This window comes from Diadema antillarum, unplaced genomic scaffold, assembly GCF_040938485.1.
Source record: "Diadema antillarum isolate AM-2024a unplaced genomic scaffold, OU_Dant_1.0 seq00002044_RagTag, whole genome shotgun sequence".
Taxonomy (NCBI): Eukaryota; Metazoa; Echinodermata; class Echinoidea; order Diadematoida; family Diadematidae; genus Diadema; species Diadema antillarum.
This window is the reverse complement of record NW_027272695.1, coordinates 105,510-121,821: the sequence shown is the minus strand read 5'-3', so window position 1 is coordinate 121,821 and position 16,312 is coordinate 105,510. Positions and strand designations below refer to the sequence as shown.

At 41.0% G+C, this 16,312-nt stretch overlaps 1 protein-coding gene across 1 annotated transcript in view; it reads right to left on the bottom strand.

Moving 5' to 3' along the window:
• Positions 1 to 762: 762 nt before the first annotated feature.
• LOC139713735 (serine/threonine-protein kinase 17B-like) overlaps positions 763 to 16,312 on the bottom strand; it is a gene marked incomplete at its 3' end in the record, with an annotated part of 44,285 nt that continues 28,735 nt past the window's right edge. The window contains exons 2-3 of the mRNA XM_071625440.1: positions 14,777 to 14,989; positions 763 to 907 (exon numbers count right to left, since the gene is read on the bottom strand). Of these exons, the coding sequence (XP_071481541.1) occupies positions 763 to 907; positions 14,777 to 14,989 (358 nt within the window). The remainder of the gene's footprint in view (positions 908 to 14,776; positions 14,990 to 16,312) is intronic.

Below are 16,312 nucleotides of genomic sequence, written 5' to 3'. Positions count from 1 at the left end.
CTTGAAGCTGATTGCCAATTTCCCAGCATCCTTGCAGTCTTCATCATGTGATAGCAGCTTCCTACTGAATAGCATTGTGCAATGAGGTGGGGGGGGGGGGGGGGGGGGGGGGGGGGGTCATCGCACAAGACTTGCGCAAAACTAAATATCAAAATCAAGTCTTGAAGCAAGAGCGTTCTCTATATTGGAAGGGGTCCAGTTTTTTGGTGAGCCTAAAAAACACATGGATATTTTTATAGAGATGTGCTACACCCTTCAAGCCTACATGTACCTTGGGGCTATTGTGCGACTGGCAGTTATAGTACCGTGTCTGTTTAAACACGAACAAGTCTTCAATCATTGGCAATTTTAAGCCCGGCCGCGAATCCCCCAGACATGCAAAAATGTGGACAAACGCCACGCTCGGGGACACACGGGGGTCCCCAAGTGAGGAATTTGAACCCACGCAATGTCTGTTGCCTGTCGGGCGAGCAAACCAACTCAATTCAGTCAAATGAACAACTTTTTTGATACACTTGTGTTACACACGAACATTGGTTTGACAACAATTGGTATCATCTTTGGAAAATTGGTTACAGAGGAAAGTACAACTACAAAGATAATTCCTCAATTTCACTCTTGCTGGTATTGGTACTGGTATTTGCTCCTGTGTCTGCAAAGGAGGAGAAGAAGGAGAATGGAGGAGGAGGAGGAGGAGGAGGAGGAGGAGGAGGAGGAGGAGGAGGAGGAAGAAGGGTTGAGGAAAGGGGTATGTCCTCTTACCTTGAGGTCTAAATGGGCAATGTTCTGCTTGTGAAGGTAGTGTACGCCCTCTATGATCTGGTGCAGCAGTCTGACGACATCACGCTCGCAGAATCCATCTTCCTTATCGGCCACGCAATACTGATGAAGTTCTCCTCCGCTGGCACTAGAGTTAACACGAGGGGAAAATATGCAATTTAGATGTGTGTAAAATGAGATCATCAATAATTTAATGGTTATAGCATTTTGCTACATTTGGACAAATAATGTGCCATCTCACCAAGGGTATTCATGGAATAGACCATACCTGTCATGTATTAAAATTCATAGATGTTTCTTTCCCCTCAGCCTTGCAAAGAACCATTTTATTCACCTACTTGCTCAAATCAAGTTTCTTAGGCAGGAATTCCACTTAGCATCTGTCATTTGTTGCTAGGTCGGGCAAGCCTATGGCAAGGTTTGTGGGTACTATGGCAATATTTAGTGCACAGAATTTGAATATATTAAACAAATGGGTGATTGAGACATAGCTCTGAATGAGGAAATGAAGCAGTTTGCTGGGGGTTATTTTTTTTTGGGGGGGGGTGGGGAGGAAGAGAGGGGTTTAATGAGGTGGTAGAATGAAAAAATAATATAGTATTCAAGATTTGGATCCATATCTTGAGACATTTTTCACAGGTGGTGCGCTTGCATGGCAGCTTAGTAGGCACTACCGCTACTAAAAATACAACTTCACCTAATATGAGCAGCAGAAGTTAAAAAGAAAGTTACAACAACACACAATAATAGCAATGATGACAGCAGTACTTGAGATACATATAGAAATGAAACTACAAGTGTACTTATGACAACATCGTCTCCATTTCTTGAAAACGACTGATACTTTCTCATACTGTGGCTTATACAATGCACAGGCCACATAAAATGGTGGAGCTAATGTTGAAGCTCCATGGTGTAATGAAAAGAAGGGTCTGAATTCTTTAGCTGCCCTTCACTTTTATACATTGCTTCGTGTCTGGACGATAAGCCAGCTTCGCCAGGCATCATTCAAACGTGAACTGCCAGATACGGCACGAGCTTAAGTCAGCATATCCCGACTCGCATCAAAATCAACAAAGCTCGCATTCCATTTTACTGTTGAATGATCTTCATTTGTGATGATACTTCCTCAAACGGTCGACCCCTTTGACAATCGAACAGTGACACACACATGATCCCTTGCTCTGCACAGAGACAAAAACTAACAGAGCAGAACATTCCATCATTCCGCCATGCATGCACCGCCTCCTTTTCATCGCGGGAGTCTGCCATATCACTGCCAAAGTCTTGCAACATATCTCTCGGCAAGAATGACTAACATATTTTGGGGGATTTTTCTTCTTTTTTTTTTCTGCGCTGAGATTACATGGAGAGGAGAGCAGAGCGTATCACTGCAGATGCAGGATTAGGCGACTTGCCTGACGCAAGAATCCAACTGGCATTTTCGTTGCTCCTTGCCACTACTAAATATAGTCAGGCCTTTACCATCTTGGCAGCGCAAGAACTTGAGTGAATGTGAAACAGCAGAGCTTGCAGATTTGGGATCCCATGACACTATATGCTGTTCTTTGCAAATGGCCCCCTCCCCCCCCCCCCCCCCCCCCAAAAAAAAATACACACATAGGACCTATACAAACAAAACACTCATGCTCGGGAACTCTAAGCAAGTACTTGAAATCAAGGTAAATAAATGAAAAAGGTACTTGCAAACATGAAAACGAAAACACCAAAACTAAACTGGTGCACTGAAATCAACACAAAAATCCCTTTGAAAAAAAGTTAGATGATAAAATGAAATATTGCAGGAAAGCATCTGGAACCGGCAGACTAGCCTTAACTGCCATGGCAACAAAAACCTTTCCTTGCATGTCCATGAGAGAAATTCGACTCTGGGGGTCTAAAGTTGCAAGCGCAAGCGTCACCAGGCAATGCTTCTGGCATGCCGAAAGCGGGTGATATCATATCAGCCTCATGTGCTCCACAACCAGAAAAGTTTCACATAGCTCAGATATGATTCACTACATTCATATCCAGGGCAGGGAAAGGTGGAAGAGGAGGGGGGGGGGGGATAGATGAAAAAGATTGGTCTTCAAGAAAATTTACATCCTGTTTGATTAAATTGAAATCAATTATTGTGTGTGTAGTTATTGATCTAGCCATGGATATGATTGCATAAGGTAAATGTGCTTACATTGTATGTATGAAGACACACTAATAAGAAAGAACTTGTCAAAAGTATACAGAATGATTGCATGGTCAGAGTACCTATGATCTATGATATTTCTTGCTTGGAAATACAGTGATAGCGATTTATGCCTCAGGGAGTTTCTGAAGATAGCAATCTCACTGCTAGAATCAGGCATCTAGATTGAAATATTAAAGTAATCCTCTTTCTTTCTTCTTTTTTTTTTCTTTTGCAAATATATGAAATGACATCAACTAGTAGCTACTTAAACTCTACTAACTCCACCAGTACTGTGCATCTGAACTTGACAATTACAGATTACATTGGCCATCTCAAGCTATAATCAACAGGGATGGCATTGATAAGGAGGTGTAGACATCCCTCGTGGCTTCTTGGGAGGTGGCAATATAGGGCTGTGGGTACCAAAACTCATTCCCTTGTTCAAGCCGAACATTTCTGCAGGATTTCAGTTTTGTAATTGCCACGACAAAACTCTTCCTGAATCCCCTCAAACCACTTCTGAAATGCCAACTGTCAGGTGAGGGCGGGGAGCCAGAAGGCGATATTTCCCAAACAAACGTGTCGAATGACCAGGTAAGATCTCTTGCTGCGTTAATTGCTGGTGCCCTGGCCACACCGCCAAATTCACACCTGGGCCTCCCTTCTCTGCGTGGCCACATTCCTGAGCAATTGTGCAATTTTTTCTTTGCTGTTGCTGTTGTCAAGCTCACATAGATGCTTTAGAGTCAACAATATGGTGTCAAATATAATATAGAATGCAGTTCACGGCAGCTCTGAACTTCAGTGGAATGTGAGAATGTGGGCAGCTGGGCAGGGAAAAACGAAACAATCTACTGCGGTAGCTTGCAAAACCATGCATGACGACTGGAGCTCTGGCTTCTGGTTTTCAGAGACTAGATCATTCCCGAAAATCCCTAGAGAGATAGATGAACCATGCCTGAAATAATCCTGAATCTGTTGTTGTTATGAGCAAAATTCTTCAATCAATTTCTTTTCTTCTTCTATTCTAACTTCATTTCTAATTTCTAAGGCAACTTAGTAAAAAAGATAAAAATGATGGGCTCTCAAAAGTCTCCTGTACAACATCATATGCCAACATTATCTGAACAATGACTCTACAGTGTACATAATGTGTACCTACAAACTTTACTTCAATTGCAAAACAACACTCATTAGCCAGTGTCCTATTAACTGTAACCTTGGCAGGCACTTCATCTTGCATTTGGATTTTAAGTCTGAAGCATCTTCAAACGACAACAAGCGTATTATCACCTCCTACCGGGCGATTACACATGGCTGGAGGCTAAGAGGAACCTTGACCTCGGGCTCTCAAGGTAAAAATCCCAAAGATTGTTTTATGCCACCAAGGCAGGTGTCAATTACTCCTATCATATATATTTACATTGATGAGATTGATATCAGGCAAAATACTGATTTCTCTGGATATTCTTACCCCCCCCCCCCCCTTCAAGGTTATAAAAAGGGGGTCAATTTGCTCGACATGGCCACAGTTTTCAAATCAAACTGAACACCACGGAAGACCAGCTAGTGCAGCTGAATATGTGTTATCAAGCCATCTTCTCAAGATGGAAACTGAAACAAACAAAATCCTCTTTTTTTTAACTTGAATTGTCCTCTGCTTCTTCTTCTTACTTATGGCATAATGTGCCTGGTTGATACTATCTTTGCAAACTGTTGCTGGTCACCTGGGGTGAACCACGAGGGGTTGGCATCATTCAATCGATTTTCTAGACTGGGTAGTCCACCGTAGCGGGTTATCACCCTGCGCTTTGCGATGAATAAATGAAGTGGCATCTTTTACCTGCGTGAGCCTTGGCTAACTCACACACGGATCCTCCATTTCACGTCCTATCAAAGGGACAGTGTGTTTTTGCCTCTTACCCTACCAGGGACGGACGGTATGATTACCACCACACAACATTGCTCAGTTACACTCACTGGGAATTGAACCTGAGTCATTTGGATTGCAAGGCAGATGTGCTACCCACTGAACCACCTCACCATCCTGTGATCTAAGTAGAAGGTATTACATACACAATGGACTGTGACCACATAGGAAGTCCCACCTAGCATTGCTCACAATGGCTTGTTCTATTACTCCTACGCAGTGCACATACCTGTGTCTACGAGCTCTGATACGGTTTGTAATGTGTGATTAACACGGCCCCATTTCATTAAACTTGTTATCAGTAACAAGTTACAATAGTTGTTACAAGCTACTGAAATCCATGCATCTGATTGGCTGAGAGCAAATTTGTCATAGAAATGTGACAGTTGTTACTGATAACAAGTTTTATGAAATGGGACCCACATCCTACTCTAGTACACATGACATCATCCACACATACAAAATGTATAGAGCAGCCACACATGATGAAAAAAAGGTACAATTGTATGGCAAATTAAATCAAAATAAAAGAAAAAATGATATGGGATCATCAGGTCAGATCAAACTCTCCTTCAAATGCCTCAGATGATATGAAAAAACAAAAACAAAGCAGCGACACACGAGACCTCTTCTCCTGGAATTGAATACTTCCTTCCCATGCCGTCATCAATTCATTTCATAACTTTATCTCCTTTTAGGTGAATAGAAAGAAGGGGGAGGAAGGGAGCATTGGGGTTAGTGACGTCATTTCTGGTTACCATCCCAGGTCAGTCGCCGTGGTGATGGTGCGTAATGGCTGGTGAAGGTCCTTGCAATCAGCTGACAGAAAGAGACCGCAAAGCCAGCGGCATCTGTTTCTGAGGCAGCCCACAAGGATTTTTTTCCTCTCTTTGATTATTGTCGTCGTTATTGTTCTTTGTAACTTTGACACTTAACCCACTCATACCTGTACTTCTCTTCCACGTGTCTACAGACAATGGGGAAGAGGTGTCAGGTCGGATGCCAATGGTTAAGAGGTTACGACACGGGGTCCCATCTATCAATGTTTTACTTTGTATGAATGGTATGCCACACGAAGATGAGTCATTGATACATGTATGAACATCAGTCATTCAACTCGTAAGCTTTTCTTGCAATGACTTGTGAATTCTACACAGAGTATGAAGTGTTCTGTAGTACGGCATGAATATCTGCTATTGTAAAATTCGTTCACATAGACTGCTTTGTTTCCTAACAGAAAAGGGGTATGCATGACAGCTTTGCCGCTGAAAGGCCTGTGAAAGGTTAAGGTGAAAAGCACACAGGTCTTGAACTCACTTTCACTTGAAACATTTAAGCATCTGACTGATTGATAATTGAGCAAACGGATGGAAATCGAGTAACAAAGCGATTGATTTGAATGTTGATGAGTTTTCGCAAAATCCAGCACAAACATTTAAAGAGCTATTAAAACATATGATGTACCTTATGCCTGTTACATGCATGTGACAATTACTATATTGCTATAAAGAGCAAAACTGCTCAAGAGTGTACGCATTAGACACTTTTTTTTTTCAAGAACAATTTCTCCAGATTTCTGCCAAATGTATATGTATCAACAAGTATTTGTTCTCATTGCCCACGACAAAGAAAGTCTGTCTCCATGTTTTACTTTTATCACGTAAATCAGTCTTCTGTTTGTTTGTGGGAACAAAGCAAAACTAGAAGAGTACTGCATGCAAGAAGTGCACTCTTTACATGTGACTATGACACACTCATAGACTTCTCACAACCTGCCCTTCTGGAGGATTCAATGACATTTAAACATTCTTAACATATTTAGCATTTGTAAGATTTCACCTCAATTTCATTTGACCTTTGGGTCCTTTTGTTAGTTTTTGTTTATGTTTTTGAGGCCCCCATGACAACTTCTTCTTTGGGGAGTGAATTTTATTCTGACCATTTTGGGTCCACTTTCTCAAAATAATCATTGCTTCTGCATGTAACAGTCTTGCATTATGACATCATACGGATTAATGGAGACTGAGCATTTGCCAGCCAACTATAGCACACCCTTGTGATCTACTTGTTGATGAGCCCGCTTACAAAGTCATGATACCCTTCTTTGATGTTTGGTTCATGTGTGTTTGTGTGTGTGTGTGTGTGTGTGTACTGTACATGTGTAAGTGTGTCTTCTAAGCCATTTTTGTCCATTTACGGTGAAAACGAGAACATTTATCTACACATCTTGACAAGAAAGATAATTCTGAATACAGCACCAAAAACAAGAGGAAAGGGAGAATCACCAAAAAAATTTGAATGAAATACTGTCATTGTGTGTGTGTGTGTGCATGGTCATTGGAAGAATCTAAGGATGAAACCTTTGAAAACTAATGCTTTTTACGATTTTTTTTCTATTCTTTATTTCCAGATTTGTTTGTTTGTTTGTTTTTAAGAGCAAAAAAACGGTAATGGATACAGCCCCCTCCCAAGTTCCACACCCCTGACTTGTTCTGAAGATAAAATGTGTCTGTCTCTCTCTATTACTACATGTATCTATCACAGAAATAAAAATCCTACATGCCCCTTCTCAAGATAGATTCAAGGATATAATATCCTTCCTTCTCATGCATTCATCAAGGAAGGGGGCATCAATTCCTCGGCACAAATTAAATAAAAAATCACTCTCTCGTTCTGAGGTGAACAAGTCATGATAAACGACAAACGACGTCGATGAAGACATGGTCACATGACCAAGAAAGATATTCTGAGGCACATACAGGAAGTCACCTAAGATTATTCATTTCCATATGTCCATGATTCAAATGGCCATAATTTCCCTCAATGTCTACTTTTCATATTTATAAAAGAAATCAAGAAGATTTATCAACGTGTATTAAATCGAGAGCAGAGCAGAAAAAAAACCCCTCTCTATCGCACTAGTATGATACATGAAATCAGAATAGTTCTTTGATTTATGCCATGACCCAATTTTTCATTACATTTAATCATCTAAATCATGTGATGATAATTGCAGGCTATTTCATTTCTTGAACTTGACAGGTTTGTGTTTAAAAAATAAGAATTTCTGCATTATCAGAGGCTGCACTGATTACTTTGAGTTGGACATCATTTAATACCAACTGATATTTCCTCACATTTAAACAGAATATGTGGGCCATGCATTTGTTCCATCAAGTCAGTTGTATTGCTAATCTGAAGTGCGTTTCCTTTACCTTCAGTACACATCACTTTTTCTAGTTGTGCTTTTGTGATACAGCCAATGACTGTGTCTCCTTCTGAGAACAAGAATATTAAAGATATCATAAAGGCCACTGTTGTTGAGTCTTTTGAAGAGGGAGAGGGGCAATTTCAAACTGGAGTACCTGTCTACATCTGGACTGACAAGTAGCACCTCCTGATTAGACTAACTGCAAAGGGGTATGACTTCGTCAGCTTCTTGTTAGGCCTATTTGTTTGTTTTCGCCAAGTGTATAGTATATAATATAAATGGACTTTTTTTTGTGCAGATATTACAAATCAAAGACAAAAGATGAATATCTGTTAGATTCTCTGTATATTGAGCTTTGTCTGAATCAACTCTACCATACGAGATTCCATGACCTGGGGGGCGTTTCATCAACGAGTTCGTCGGAGTTTTCACCGACAAATTTGCTATCAGCCAATCAGACCAAGGATTTCATTAGCTTTTAACAGTTGTCAGTGTAAATCCTTGCGTCTGATTGGCTGATAGCAAATTCGTCGGTGAAAGCCTCCGACGAACTCGTTGATGAAACGCCCCCCTGATGAGGAGCTCCGTGAAATCGGATAGTGCTACTTGAGATCCACCTGATGTGTGGGTACCAACCAATGGCTACAACGATGCTGTGACGCTAATTGCTCGGTGATAAATATCTCCTTTCACTGGTATATGGTCTAAGTTTTCAGCCTGTTTCTAGGTCAGCATGAATTTTGTACCATACCAATTTAGAGAATACTTGTATTTGGGGTTTGGGTGGAAACTTACCATCCCATAATAACCTCTCAAGAGGTTCTGCAATGAGTTTGGGAGAAGAAATGCCTAGCCTCTTCCCATGGTTTTGAAGTCGAATGTATAAATGGAAATACAGAGAGAAGCATGAAGTGGGCTCTACATAATTACAGAATCACAGCCGACAGCCTTGAAGTAAGGTTAGCATCGCTTTCATGCGCAATGAGGTAACCCAGCAGTTGCTGGCAGTAACGCACCCTGAATCAAATGGTGATCATCTGGGTTGCTGAAGTATCACTTACTCTGTTAAAAAGATAAGCACTCACAAAAAACAAAAACAAAAACAGAGACAAGATCAGCATGGATTCTTCTCGAACTGGGCACGTGTTACATCGGGTGATACCCAGCTTACAGAGCCCAGTTCATTCACAGACACCAGCTCGAGCACGCTCTTCACTGGAGTGGTGGTGATAAAGTGATTTCCTTTTTCTTCTTGTTGCTGTACCTATACCACCAGCACACTGCTATCATCGTGGTAGTTCCAGTTATCGTCTTTCCCAGTGCCAAAACCTCGGCAGAATTTTTGAACGCACCAGGCACGTGTTGGTGCACATTGAATCACAGTTATTTCCTTAGTTCATTTTTGTTTTTTCTTCCAGACCTAAGGTAGTCACGTTTTTCCCCTCCACAGACACGCAAAAAAGAAACACAAACAAAGCAGATGATACAGATCTTGCTTCATGTTGTTGTCTCTTAATCATCACTAGTTGCTTTTTGCAATTTTGCAATTACAAGAAAAAGAGGACCAAAATCTCCTACAAATTTGTGCACAATTCCCCTCTCAACTGAAAGCACTACCGTCACCCATCCTCCTATCACTTGACACGTGACACAGTGATTTACAGAAATTTATTCAGTAAATAAAGGTCACTTAATGAACAGATAAAAAAAGAACACATAATATCAATTTTCCCCTTTATTCAAACTGGGAAAGAGAATGAATATCTGAGTTATGGCATTTTTTAAAAAGTTCCATTTTATCCCATCTTGAAACAGTTAGTCCCAATGAGTGAGAATGCATTTTTAGAAGTGCAAACATTTCTACATCACTAATTTTGAAATACACATTATCTTTATAACTACAGGATCTCTCAGGTATTTGAAGTATGCATAGGTGTGCTGATGTCAAAACAAGGGCGACTTTGTATGACTGTCTAATAAAACTACCTACAGGGCTCTTGGAAAAGAGGATCAATGGAAGTGCTTGTGAGTAGTCGCGTCACGTGATTTGGAAGAATTGATGCAACTGTCACAGGGCCAGATGCCCTCTTTTGCTCAAAAATCCTGACCCTGTACTCTGTTGCCATAATCATCATAAAATCATTTATAGTGTCTCTTGGTGGCATGCATAATCCCCTTGTCATTTTTTTCCTACCGCAGAAAAGGTGGCAGAGGGCTGAAATCAACCTGTACCACAAGCTCCAACCACATAGAAGAGTATGGCACTGTCAGGCCTAATCTTCACCATCTGCCTGGAAACAAAGGATTCAAAGATAAAAATGGTGACAATACCAGGAATCCAGGTATATGACTCAGCACCGCCCCTCCACTGACCCCCCCCCCCCCCCACACACACACACTCCTACGCTTCCATCTGCCTGAAATGGACAGACCAGACCACGCGATTCCAAATTGGGACAACGGCTGGTCTCAGCCGGCTTGCCCCAATGGACACGTCACTTCACAGAGTGGGTTCTTCCTGGTTTTGCCATCGGATCGCGTCCACGCGAGAAGCGATCCGCAAGGGTTTGCTTCCTCTACTGACAAATAGGGCTTTCCTTTATCAAAACACTGCAAAAAAAATGACAAAACACGGACATCATGAACCCCCCCCCTCATTACCCATCTATCCACTAGTGCCTTTTCAACCTCTGAATAACTAAATGGGAATATTTCATAAAAGAGATGTAGTTACCTCAGACCAACAACGGAGATCCCAATGCAACTGATGATTTTAGCCATGCAGACAATACATTGAGAATCATAAAGTAATTTAGTTCTTTGTTCCATCCATGTGATATTTAACAGAACTTCTAGACCAAATTCAAGAAAATATGGACCAGTCAAATTCCTACTCAGGTACACATGTAAGACAAAGAATGAAGACTGTGGGATTTTCATGTTCCACATGTCCTCACAAGACGCTGATATTGTTACATTGATGAAAAGAGGTGATTGTCGACATGAGAATCTATTATGGCTTACCTGAAGACACTATACTGGTACTTGTTTTATGAGACAGAAATTCTATAGCAAAGGCAACTAAAGGCAGAAGATTCCAAAAGAACACCGTTCAAATCAAAGGGATGACATTTCATATTTCTGTAACTTCTTTCTCTCTTTCTCCTTCCTCTCTTTATTGATTGTCCATTTTCAGGCAGAAGGTCGCAAGTCCAATACACAGCAATGGTCTTTCCCCTGCTCACAGCTGAATGAAAGCACTTTTTTCATAGTCTCGAAGAAGACAAGACAAGACAATCTTACTCAACCGTCACACAGAATAAAACAGCTAGCCAAATTTTTATTTGTGGTGATCGTTTCTTTCGTTTCCTCTTTTGTTTTTTTGTTTTTGTTTTTAAATTTTCCACGACCTCTTCCTTTCACAGCAGGACGTACTTGGTGGCTCATTAAACTCTCCCCATTTCCTGATATCTGACTCGGCCAAAGTTTCGCCATACATAAACACCTGCTCTCAACCAACTCTTGTTTCTCTGCAAGTCTGTCGGAGGAAGACGGGGTACTCCGCCTTCACAAATGTCCCTTTCCCAGCCTTTAATACCTTATGGCTGGCAAGCAACTAGTCAAAATAGCAACTCAGAAGGAAAATTTATGTTGAACTCATTTAGTCCTACTGCGTTCTATTGAATACATGGCCTTTTGCCATATATGTGTTCACCCTTGAAAGGCTCTGGAATAGTTATGGGCCATTCATCAAATGTTTCTCTTTTAAAATGAAAATTTGACTTTCCTCTCCCTATACTGTATATGAAGATGTACATACATAGGGCCTATAGGCCTACTAACTATTCCTAGGTAAACTCTACATCTGTGTTGGTACTCTAAAGCATTCGCTTCATGGTGGTAAGGCAGCATATTGTGACTTCACCCCACTTTTTCTAGCCGGTTCGATTGCCAGTGTCAAAATGTAATCATTCATGTAGAATAGAAATTCAGCCAGTTTCTCATCACACTCAGTGTTGAAGCGCTTTAAAATAATCCTTTACAAACAAAAGCACCAAGCATGCCATACGGAAAGATGTCACACAAACGGCAATTGATTTTGAGAGCAGAGTTCTGTTGCTTGAAGGTTTGCAGGGTGAAGTAAATGAGGGAGAAAGGTTTGCGGTAGCGCCAGCAGAGTTCTACCATGAAATATACATGATTGTATCATGCATGCAAAAAGGTACCATGAAATGCTCCAATATACAATATCAATTGCAGAAACAGTAGTGTACACTGCATGCATAATACAATTTATATGCAGCATACGCATATCGAGTATGTGTGGTTTATGTGTTTGTATTTGGAACTACATGTAGATTTTTGAGGAAACTTCTGTTATCAAAGCAAAACTTTATTTTCCCTTCTGGACTCAAAAGCGTTGAGGGTGATGCGGATCTATGAATTAACATCCCAGACATAAAACTTCAACCATCCAAACATTCCCCACAAACAAATTCCGCAGCCGTTTGAGAGGGTTCACTGAAGTTCAGAGTTTCAACTGACCCCTTCCAAGAAGCAAACATGGAGGAATAATTTCCCCTTACAAGACAAAGTGGAAGGAAAGTGGCCAGAACTTGTAAATTCACAGCCTGTATTCAACATTACTGTCTTCTTTCATCCTCAGACAATCTGTCTGTCTAAACAAGCACACAGGCCATCCATGGTGCAAAATGAGGAAATCCGCAGTCTCGGAAACATGTTAAGACTCCCCGGCATGAGCAAAGGGATATACAATGTATGTATTTCCTTCTTCCTGCGATAGTTCTAGTGAGTCTTTGCAGGCATAATCTCACATAAATCCTGAGCCAGACAACATCACAACTGCATTCTAGAATCAGTGCTTGAATCTGAGCAGAGAGAGGGTAAGCTCTCAGCATTGAAATCGTCAACATGTAGGCCTAAATATACATATGTCATCATGTGATAGTCCCACACCAGGGGTATTCAAACAAAAGTCGGGAAGAGCAATGCAAACATCTGAAAACTGCAACCAAAAATAGATGCTAGCACATCCATAAATGCCTGACAAAGGCTAAGTAATATCTTACAAAAACATCATTGTATATCTAAATGTTTGATTTGTTGAAGATTTGTAATGGTCTGATTTTATGGCAGTATTATTTGGGGCTAATTTTTTGATGGGTCCCATTTTTCCTCTCTTTCTTCTTTTCTTTTCTTTTAATAAAACAAGAACAAGACATCATTGGAACAAGCACCCGTTGCCATAGAAGTATAATTGTCTGTTTGTTTTTTCATTATTTTTACCCTGATACTGTAATAAAAACAAAAATCAGTAATTCATTCTTAACAAGTATGGGTATCATGAATATAGTGGATTATGCGAGTTCATCCACAGGTCAATGTTTACTTGTGCAGGCAGCAATAAAGAAAAATGGTTATTGTCTTTTTAATGTGCTTTAAGAAATTAATGCACTTGCTTTTTCTATGCAAACAGTGGTAAATAAATGAAGTGATATAAAAGAGAAAAGTGTCTGAATGGACACAAAAAACACCAACAAAAAATTACCGTCGGTTGACCAAACAAAACCAACTTTTAAAAAAAAAGTTAACACCACACTTGTAATTCCATGCAGTGCATCATGTAAAATTACATCACATGGCCACTATGGCAAAATGGCTTTCATATCAAATATGGCAGTGTTTTAATAGATTTTACTACGCATCAATTATTCATTTCAGGACACAATTTGTGAGAATCTTGGCGTTCATATTCATTCTTTATTTTCATTAAACTAGAATAAAATATAGAATATTTTGCCATCATATAACTATGATGTCATAGTTACACTTGTATGAGAGCAACAAATAGAATATGGAATGTATTGATTTGAAGCGCTGTACTCTACCACCAATTTGTGCTGGCCTCACAATGAAACAACGTTTACCACCTCCACGACATTCTCACAGTAGAAGGAAATGAGGTCGGATGTCAAGTTTGCGGGCGAGACGAAAATCTGGCGATACGGGGAGATTTTCTGAAATGTGAGCCCCCGCGTCGGCCTAAGATGGAGGCTCACCGTGAAAGAATGCCAGGAGCTCTTGTCAGAATGAACCCTGAACTTGCTGGGTATCAAGAGAGAGGACTAAAAAATCAAGGTTGCTCCGTTGCCTCGAATTTGAATACTATGGCATAAAGGTAAATTGACTCCCCCCCCCCCCCCCCCACCCTCACTGGGAAAAAAAAAGGAAAAGGTAAGGGGGGAAAATATACAGATGTGTCCCAGTTTGGCACTTCTGGTGCAAGAAAATATGGGAACTTTTACTGCGTAACATAGTAACACGAACCACATTTCGATCGAAAGTCAGGCAGTGGGATCAACGGATGTGTTTGGTAGTGAAATTGTAGCCAGTCAATTACCGAATGAATACAGCAAACAGAAGGCAGTTCCATTTTCTTCCCTCTTTTTTTTTTGGGGGGGGGGGGGAGGGAAGGCTTTTGTGACAAATTCAAACAGATTGCATTGCCTGTACAGATCGTACAGCTAAAGAAAATGATTGCTAGCAGGTGTTTAGGAGGAGATGTTGGAAATTTTGAGATGGGATCGCATTGCATCGCTAAAGTAGAGCATCTCTGCAGGAAAGGAATCCAGAGAAGGGAAAAACTTACTATTCTAGGACCAAGATGACTTCCGTGGACGTTTCGTAGACTTCGTGCAGCCCGATGAGGCGCGGATTTAGCGTGGAGCTCTCCAGAATGCGGATCTCTTTCAAGATGTCCTCGCGGCAGTCGCGTCCCATCTTGCGCTTCCGGACAAACTTGGCGGCGAAGTGGCGGCTGGTCTCCTTGTGCTTGCATTTCCGCACGACCGCAAAGCGACCCCTGGCGAGGCAGAATCGGAAAATGAGATAAAAGTTGTCAGCCGAGTAAGACTGTAGATTTCAATTTACTTTTGTCAAAGCAGGAACATTAATATATTGTAAGAGCATGGAGACAGATGCAATGGCTAAAATACAGACAGACTAGTTGTTACGATTCGATTTTAACCCGTTGAGGACGAGTCCCAAGTATACTCAGGCAAGTGTCTACGGGAAATGCGTGTTGTAGCAAAATCAGCCCATCCTCAAGCGATAAATCACAGATATGAATCTCCCAGAGAAATACTCAAAGATGAGTCCTATCTGATTCATGAGAATGACACAATACAAGTTACAACTATCTGTTTGCATTTTTCTAAAGCAAAATGTGATATGATGAAAAATAGCATGTGATATGGGGGGGGGGGGGGGCTCAAGAGGATACTCGTGTAGCAGACACAAGGCAAGAGATATTTGGAATTGTCAACAATGCACTTTTGTATCAACCTGCAACACAGTAATCTCATGAGGATAGCATTGCATTCATACTCCACTTCAGAAGAAATCTTACAAAATCAAGAAAACTGGAGAATCACCATCCAATCAGCAGCCCCCTTGGTACACACACAATGTTGTCATCGTGGTCTGTCACGAGTTGAAGGGGGGGGGGAGGGTGCAGGGGTAGATGCTACACAAATAATTATGTTTTCATACTAATGATTTATGCTGTGATCCTGGGAGGTGGGGTATAATTCATGGAGATGATACACCCCTCTTTCCCTGGCCCCCTGAACACTCTGGTAGGGAACATCTCACCCCCATTTTGAGGCTCAACTGCACCTGACTAATCCTGCTGATTAACCCACAAAATCCCACTTCTACATTCATAAAGGAGGACTTTCATGGTGAAATCTGGATGCTAATCCTCTTGACCTCCCTTAGGTCACACTGAAGCTGGTGACTATGACAAGACCAGTCCAAGCATTATCTTAATGAATCACGCTGACCAGTACAAAGGAGCTAAAGAGGGTCATGGGGGGGGGGGGGAGAGGGGCAAGTAGTAAGGCAGTTCAGTGCTGTCATCACACAATATGCTGCCTTGTATGGTAGTACAACACAATGTAGATCATTCAAGAAAATACAATTAATCAGATTATCTAACATTCATAGGTGGGCTCTTTATTTGTTCATTTCCGTCCTGGCAAGTCATAAAATCAAAATACAAAGCAAGGACAGACATTGCTGTTATATTCATAACATATTTGTTTACAGAAAGGTTTCTCACTGAAGGACTCTTCATCACAAATTGAAGCCTGAAATTTGAACAGCAAATTAATCACGTCGACGC